The 8,964-nt window shown below is 51.3% G+C and overlaps 1 protein-coding gene across 5 annotated transcripts in view; it reads right to left on the reverse strand.

Annotated features, from left to right (window-relative positions):
* Positions 1–8,964, reverse strand: part of Dcp1 (decapping mRNA 1) — a 45,893-nt gene that overhangs the window by 23,928 nt on the left and 13,001 nt on the right. For 3 of the 5 annotated variants that reach the window (XM_077691392.1, XM_077691393.1, XM_077691395.1), the window contains exons 2-5: positions 8,112–8,152; positions 7,881–8,005; positions 5,634–5,700; positions 5,429–5,570 (exon numbers count right to left, since the gene is read on the reverse strand). In XM_077691392.1, coding sequence (XP_077547518.1) covers positions 5,429–5,570; positions 5,634–5,700; positions 7,881–8,005; positions 8,112–8,152 — 375 coding nt within the window. Of the gene's footprint in view, positions 1–5,428; positions 5,571–5,633; positions 5,701–7,880; positions 8,006–8,109; positions 8,153–8,964 lie in introns of those variants that run through there. The other 2 variants (XM_077691394.1, XR_013320350.1) reach the window with 2 other exon arrangements.

Consider the following 8,964-nt stretch of genomic DNA (forward strand, 5'->3'; position numbering starts at 1 on the left):
TTGTGAAGAAAGAGGCTTGGATTTGTCAACAGATTCAACTATCAAAAAGCGGGGGTAGTTGTCGGGTTTCGGGAAGTTGATGGCAGGAAGAGGTGGGAAAGATGCTTCGCTGCGGACCCTTTTCAGGATCCGACCATGTTCGGAGGGGGTTTTTCGATTTACCATATGGCATAGGAAAAAGCAGGGGACGGGGGTACTTCCTTCGCTCGGGTTACCCTGATACCGAGAGAGGTCCCGGAGCTCCCTGCCTGGTAAACAGACAGGGAGCCCATCCGCCGGAGCTTGACCTGGGCTCGGATGGCCACCGTTTGAGGTTTCTACCCCTCACCTTAAAAACACATCACCACGGTAGGCCACAGCTTATGTTGGGGGGCTCGGGGTCCGCGGTATCGCCAGTACCGTCACCAAGATTACTCAAGGCGCCCCGTGCGGGGGGCAGCGGGAAGTTCTTTTATGGGTTATGATGATAGTCCGATAGACAATAATAGTAATATTAATGTAATAATATTAAAATATTATTCACTCATGTTTTTATATGCACCCAGGGACAGCCAATGGGCCCTTCTGGCTGCCGCCCAGAAATGATTGGTAATACTTATGATTACTATAACCATTATGTACAGTGCTCACGGATTGAAACGCGACACTGCGAGCGCGTGGCCGCCGGCACATGCAGCGCCGCTCGTGGACGCCCGTGGAGGCAAGGTGTTGCATTGCGGTATACCACGAGGGTGAGAGCGGTTTGCCCGTAGGCTTCCTGCTTCCGGTTACCAATGAGCGGGACTGTGGTTCCCCGCAGCGACAGCGGGGTGCTGTAAGACTGGAGCGCGTGTGTGCGCCGACGGGAGTCGCCCGGCGGTGCGCGCAGCCCATTTCGCGATATCGTCTGCTCGCGCGCTCTTGTTACGCGTGCCGTTCCGATGCGGCACAGATAATGTGCATGTAAGGCACGATCACGCTTATCTGAATAACACGAACGTCTGCACGAAGGAATGGCAAACTTTATTCCAGGATGATGCAAACTAAAAAAAAAAAAGGAAGGACACATTTTTTTGCAAGCACGTTCGCGTGTAGTATTTGGCTAGGGGCATTAGTATTTCGTCGGCTCTCCTCCCGCGGCCACGACGGCAGCCATTCTGCGTGGCAGAATGTCGTACAGGCTGGTGGCGAAACGAGCAAGCCGCCAGCCTCTGCCATTCCGCGTGCACCGCCGCCCATAGGTCGTCCGCAGAACACCGTTGCGGTGGACAGCGAGAAAGGGCTTTCTTTATTTCCGCCCAAACGTTTTCGACGATGACCTTGCGGCAGCCAGTCAAGCACCATCACACACCTCTCCTCCAGGAGGTTGGAGACGCATGCAGCAGTGTGGACCGTCCAGCGCGTACGGCAACATGACGGTGTCCAGCAGGTCTTTATAAGTGGCATCGTGGAACCGGCCGTCCAGGCGTACGAGTGGACCCAAGCCGTCTTTGGAGATGGCTCCCCACACGCTCACTCCACACCGGCCGCTGCTGGCAACACGCTGGATATTGGAGGCGTCGAACCTGAGTAAAGCAGGCACAGCAGAAGACAATATAATTTTAGATTACAGCGACCCGTGAAGGCATTACATTACCGCGATAATGGTTGGATGCGCGCCTGCGTGTTGCCCAGGGGGTAGGGAGTGCCGGTTCTTTAATCTATGCAAACTGCGTGCATGAGCCGCTGCCCACAAAAAGCTTCAAAGGGTGTCAGGTTGGCCGAGTGTGCAAGATTCTTTCCGCCATGCTAATCCTCGGCATTTTTGGTTGGGAATGATTGGTGCCATGGCGTGATGTTCCCGTTATATAGCTATCTCGATCCAGCTCAAATTCCCTGATTACGTGGCCAGTAAAGTGGGCGGCGTAGATATGGTCAGGTGACCAGTGACGGTTGTTTTTCCTTGACCGTCACTTTTCTTTCGCAGCTGAGTGCTTGTCTTTATCTCAATTTTTTTGTCTGTGTCTTCTGTATCGGGACTTCACTTGTTCAGCGAGCAACCACAAGGCGTGTAGTTGGTCACCTGACCATTTCTACACCGCCCACTTTACTGGCCACGTAATCAGGGAATTTGAGCCGGATCGAGATAGCTATATAACGTGAACACCACGCCATGGCGAAAAGAATCTTGCACACTCGGCCAACCTGACACCCTTTGAAGCTTTTTGTGGGCAGCGGCTCATGCACGCAGTTTGCATAGATTAAAGAACCGGCACTCCCTACCCCCTGGGCAACACGCAGGCGCGCATCCAACCATTATCGCGGTAATGTAATGCCTTCACGGGTCGCTGTAATCTAAAATTATATTGTCTTCTGCTGTGCCTGCTTTACTCAGGTTCGACGCCTCCAATATCCAGCGTGTTGCCAGCAGCGGCCGGTGTGGAGTGAGCGTGTGGGGAGCCATCTCCAAAGACGGCTTGGGTCCACTCGTACGCCTGGACGGCCGGTTCCACGCTGCCACTTATAAAGACCTGCTGGACACCGTCATGTTGCCGTACGCGCTGGACGGTCCACACTGCTGCATGCGTCTCCAACCTCCTGGAGGAGAGGTGTGTGATGGTGCTCGACTGGCTGCCGCAAGGTCATCGTCGAAAACGTTTGGGCGGAAATAAAGAAAGCCCTTTCTCGCTGTCCACCGCAACGGTGTTCTGCGGACGACCTATGGGCGGCGGTGCACGCGGAATGGCAGAGGCTGGCGGCTTGCTCGTTTCGCCACCAGCCTGTACGACATTCTGCCACGCAGAATGGCTGCCGTCGTGGCCGCGGGAGGAGAGCCGACGAAATACTAATGCCCCTAACCAAATACTACACGCGAACGTGCTTGCAAAAAATGTGTCCTTCCTTTTTTTTTAGTTTGCATCATCCTGGAATAAAGTTTGCTATTCCTTCGTGCAGACGTTCGGGTTATTCAGATAAGCGTGACCGTGCCTTACATGCACATTATCTGTGCCGCATCGGAACGGCACGCGTAACAAGAGCGCGCGAGCAGACGATATCGCGAAATGGGCTGCGCGCACCGCCGGGCGACTCCCGTCGGCGCACACACGCGCTCCAGTCTTACAGCACCCCGCTGTCGCTGCGGGGAACCACAGTCCCGCTCATTGGTAACCGGAAGCAGGAAGCCTACGGGCAAACCGCTCTCACCCTCGCGGTATACCGCAATGCAACACCTCGCCTCCACGGGCATCCACGAGCGGCGCTGCATGTGCCGGCGGCCACGCGCTCGCAGTGTCGCGTTTCAATCCGTGAGCACTGTACATTATAGTATTATTATAATGTATTAGAAAGTCTGAACTACGACTCATAATCTACAAAGGTGCGAAGTAGCAACATTTGGTGACATACAAAAACAGAGTGCATGCTTGGCCACTGCTTCTGTCCGTGAAACGAGCAGGGCAAAATTATTCAAGCCATGCATCAATTAACGATCACACGCCTACAAGAATAATGAAACTACTCTCATAGTCTGAGAAGGCTTAACAAATGGAACTAATTTTCATATGTTGCTTACAGTCGCTGGACCTGAACTGGTGGTTAGAAGGAGCTGCAGCTTTATGCAGTTGGCGCAGCGTGGTACCAGCAATGCCTCGATGCCAGTGGATGATGAAGCACTGGGCGCGCCTTTCTGTGTATCCCTGAACGGCTTTTACATAGTTCCTATCACAGAAATCTTTGTTTTGTGGCTTTCGTTTGGGATCCTGAAAAGGCAAGGGCATTTTCTCGCTTCAGAGAGCGCCAGAAATTGCATGCATTAGCCCTAATGGAAGGCTACATCAAGTCGTCTTGGGGGAATGCCCCCCCCCTTCAAATCTGCCACTCGTCGATGACTTATCGGTTACATTTAAAGACAAAGGAACGTGCTGCCGCTGCAGCACTTTCTGTCCCATGCTGCTTTCCGGCCATCACGAAGCTGATCGCAAAGCTACCACAAGCTGGCAGCTGACTTTGGATGGGAAACTTGCGCCAAGCTTGTGGCGGTGAGCAACAGGGAACACAAGGAGGCTTGTGCATTGGAGATCATAGTTTCTCAGTATTTTAGATGGGATCCTCACCTTTTTTGAGATAGCAACAATGCTTGCGCCACACCGCACAAATGTTTTTGAGGGCTACAACTACTGGCAAACATTACCTCCTACACACGCCTGCATTAGGCTGCCCTCACATTGTTGACAACAGTTATAAAAGGTTGTCAGGAGTTTTATTGGCGAGAGATTTCTCAGAATCCCACTAATTAACTACTCTACTCAAGTCACAGACGACAATGAAAAGTCCATGAGCTATGCACACAAACCTCCGACTACAAAGCTACCCTAGCTGGCGTAACCTTTTTTTTTTTTTTTTTTTTTTTGCACAAGGAAAGTAACGTAACTGCTTCCATTACGTCGAAGATGATTTTTCCCAGTGAAGTCATTATGACGACACCTTCGGGCTCTCATTGCCTGCAGCCGCACGACGGTCGCAATGATCGCACGATTGCATCTGGCTCGCCAGTCGCACGTTGCGAGCCCCTGCCGGCGCGCATACACGCCAAAACCGGTCTGGTACTACCGTCATCACAATCAGTCGCTTGCCAATCACGTGCTCTCGTCTTTCATGTGTCTCGCACTAAGCGTCCCACAAATATCTCTTCTCTAGTCAGTGCACCCTGAGGCAGAAAAGCAATCACAAATGTGTGGTCGTGCTGCTGCCTGCTCTGCTTGTTCACCCAGCGCAAAAACTGCTTCCTGCACCTTGGTTTTATGCTTTGTGATAAAAGTGTTGGCTGATTCTCTTTTCTTTGTACCTACATCAACTTTGGTGACTCTTCTCCCACCTTTAATTGGCCAAATTTTCTACTAGGATACCAGACAGCGAAGCATTGCATGTGCGCTAGTGTGGAGCTACTTTGACTTCGTAGACTTCACTAAGCCTGATAGAGTCTAACCGACTTCCAGGCACAAATCATGTGGTGGCTTAGTTTCAATTGTGCGAACGAATTTCGACGACCCACCGGTGGCTGGCTGGCTGACTGACTGTGCCGTAGGGTCAGAAAGCCACACAGTAGCGCAGTCAAGCCAAGTCATCTGAAGTAAGCGCCATACAAAACGTCATAGGAAACCAGGATGCCGAGAGAAGGACAGCACGTTCGAATCAATTTTTCTACTAAATAAAGTCGCGTAAATGCACTGAGAGTGGTCCAAACATGGACTAGGGACTACAGACCACACTTTGCGCGAGTAACCCCAGAGCATTCACGCTTCCCTTCGGCGCCCTCTTGCGCGGGGAACAACGGCACCGACAGCGTGACAGACAATGGCCAGGCGACACTACCCTCCCCTCTGTCGCTGCAGGCACTGGAGGCTGTGCAGTGCGCGACAGCATCTGGCCGTGCCAGCTGCAGTAAGCGCCTCCAGGCTGGCTGGGCACGCACCATGTTGTACTCGTCCTTGGCCTTGGATAGCAGCGTCACAATGTCCCTGGTGGCCCCGTTGTGCAGGCCCTGCCGGAGGCGGCTGTCGCTCTCCGAGGCACACCGCTGCCGGTACTTGGCCTTGCTCGACGACATGGTCAGGCTGCGCAGCAGAGGGGAACCCCTGCCGCCCAGCGCCGGCAAAGGGCGGCGCGCCAGCAGTTACCTTTGGAAGAGCCGGCCGATCCGGTCACACTCCTTGACGTCGTAGAACCACACGCAGAAGATGCCACCTGCGCACAGGGGCCGCCACATCATGCCTTTAAAGCCCAGCCAGTCCTGCATCCAAGCTCAGTTGGTCTCGCATGGCCATGCAGAGTAACTGTGCTGATTTTGCTGGCTTTTCCAGTACCTTATGCAGTAACGTAGTGTGGTGCACATGCCAGCAACCGTGTGCGCGCCTTAGCAACGGGGACGAGCGGGCTCCGGCATGGCAGCGCACGCATTAGGCCGCCCCAGTGAGCTGAGAAGCACTACCTCGACGTTTGCTGTCTCGCGCAGCGTCCTGCCGCCCACTTGTCGCAAGAACAGGTCAGCTCATTGCCAGCTGCCGCGTTTCGGCATCGGCCATTGATTGCTCATCTCTCAACGAGCCTCCCCTTTTGGTTGCTTGCTGACAGATGTCGCTAGTCACCCAGCTAACAATGTGCAAACTGCGACGCTGCCGTGTGAGTGAACATTCACAACTTGTTGGGAAGCATTACTTGGCTTTTATACTGAACGACTCCAAGGGGCGAGCGCCCATGTGTCCATGTTCACAGGCATGATGGTGATGATGATTTCTATTGGTTTCCCCTTTGTATAGGGGTGATGACATGTCATCTTACCAAAACGGACTAATATACCTATGTTTTACACTTTTGGTTCAATACTAGCGCTGCTTAGGGCAGGCACAAAAAGCTTATTAGGCACAAAATACTTTTTTTTTTTTTCTGTTACAGGTGGTAACTGTCCTAGGCAATATTCCCCTCTCTGCTTTTCGTCCACCAGCATTCTAATCTTCTTTTCGTCCCCTCGACAGCCTTGAAGTTAACTTCCTCTGTGATACCCTCAAATCCTAGGGCTTCTGAAAGCCCAATATTCCCTTCATGTAGATTTGGATGGATACCCTCACATTCTAACACTATGTGCCGCATAGTTTCGGTTTCTTTTCCGCAGACCACGCATACCCCATCATTTTGTGAATACTTCCCCACAAAACTCTTAGTTCGCAGGCAACCTGCTCTAGCCTCAAAAAGCAAAGCACTGCCCTGGGAATTATCGTCGAAATATTCCTTTCTGATGTTCAATTTCTCAGCCCTGTACATCTCTAACGACGTTTTAGCTTCCATTTTTTCCCTCCATTTATTCGTTTCAATCTGCCTTGCCTCTTTTTTGGTTACCTTGGCTGTTTTGGATTCCCCACTGTTCTTTCCGTATTTCATCGTTAGCCTTCTAGTCTTTCTTAACCACTGCGTGTCCACGCTTTTCAAGTATAGGTACCTACAAACCTTAGCTGCCCACCTTCGTTGATCCATTGCCCTCAACCTCATCTCAAAGCATATTTTACTCTGAGCTTCTCTAACTTCAAACGACGCCCAGCCCATATCTCCCTGAACTGCTTCGTTAGTTGTTTTTCCATGCGCGCCTAAGGCCAAACGTCCTACCGTTCTCTGGTTTACTTCAAGGCCTGATAAAACGTCTGATTTTAAGCAGAGTACAGCATTCGCAAACGTGAGACCCGGAACCATTACTCCTTTCAACATTCCTCTTACTACTTCATATTTGTTATACCCCCACAGAGCTCTATGCTTCATTATAGCTGCGTTTCGCTTTCCCTTAACCTTAAGTTGCTCCTCGTGAGTACTTAAGTAGTTATCCCCTTCGTTTATCCACACTGCCAAATATTTATATTCCTTCACTCTAGGTAATTCGCCTTGCTGGATAGACACTACGTCGGTGGTAGCATCATTGAAAAAAAAAAAAAAAAAAAATGCGCTGCAGTGTAGGCATTTCATGCCGCTTCCTTTCGTAACCATGACTCCATTCTCCAGTGGTGATGGGGAGTTCTCAAGGGCAAGTAGAGTATTGCCACACAATGTCACTGCAAGTATCCACGTCTGCTGACTCTGATGCCACAGCCGAGAATCCGGTGGCAACGGCGCAGACGCCGGGGCCTGTTTTTTTTTTTTTTCCCCTGCAAGATGCGGACGCATGCACAAATGGGGTGGGCACTGTCATGGTGGTTTTCGGTGTTGCGAAGAGAAGACTTCTATGATGCGAATACCATCTATAGCGTTACAGCTGCTATGCATCCCTCTACACCAACAGTTTGTTCATACAAATCACGGCCTCATCAAATTCCCTGCCGGTGCACAGTATGCGGTGGGCACAGCAGACAGGCTTGCAGAGCTTGCCAGCGGGGCCTCCTCACCGTTGCTCTTGTAGAGTAGGAAGGGCGGCTGGGTCTGGAACTCCACGTCCTGGGTGATCACCTGAAGCAGGTTGGTCGTGCTCAGGCGGTTCATCACAATGAAGCCATGGCGGGGGGTCTTGGACCTGCAAGCACCTCCTTCACTCAGCGGCCCAGGGGCACATGCGCAGCACAGCCAGGACCAAAGAACAGCAGCAGCCGCCGAGGGGAAAAAGCAAAGGTCGCACTCACCACGCAAACACAAAGAGTGCCCCTTCGATTTCCGTCTTCTCCTGCGCACGGGGTGCAAGAGCACACGTTACGTCCGTGTGCCTATCGCACAGACTGCACCAAGAGGCACTGTTGCTGGCCCGGCAGAGCAGCCCACTGGCAAGCCTCCAGAACAGGCACACTTCACCATTATCAGCACTGCTCCTCAATGATACAACATGCAACGCTGCTGTCGCTTTCAATGAAATGAGCTACAGTAGTTACTTTACGAGATTCCTGCTGTCAGGCCTCTGTATCAGGTAACACAGTGCATGACAAGGAAGCTCAAAACACCGGGTAAAATTGCGTCACAAACCTTCACTTAAAATAAACAAAAAACATGTTGCATATCGCTTAAAAAAAAAAAAAGCTTGGTAAGGCACACAAAATACAAACAAATTCCAATGCACCACTCAAAGACAAAAACACCCTAGACGCAGTCCAAAGGTGTCAATAGCAAATACTATTACCCAAAAGTGAAGAAACTGCCAAGGCAATCATTTGGACATTGCAGGTAGGACTTTACATTTGCACTTCACATTTGCTTGTAATCACTTGATCCCCTTGCGACACGGCGTGTATAATTGTGCACGCGACTTTTCATAGCATTTTTGTGAGTTACAATCGGCGTCATCCTCACTTTAACCGCTCAGTCAGCATTCGCATTTCCTGCTTGGTGCACCTTCACCCTCCAGCAATGCTTTAACAAAACAAGAGATCAAGGTGAACGCCTCGGCGTTCTACAGCGCATCAAGTAGGTGCTCTTGGTGTTACCTTTTCTGTCTAGTTAAAACGTTTATCAAAGCAAAACCGAAGCAGTTACCTTAATAGATAA

Source organism: Haemaphysalis longicornis, unplaced genomic scaffold, assembly GCF_048455015.1.
Source record: "Haemaphysalis longicornis isolate Haplotype H1 unplaced genomic scaffold, Haemaphysalis longicornis Haplotype H1 scaffold_10, whole genome shotgun sequence".
Classification (NCBI taxonomy): Eukaryota; Metazoa; Arthropoda; class Arachnida; order Ixodida; family Ixodidae; genus Haemaphysalis; species Haemaphysalis longicornis.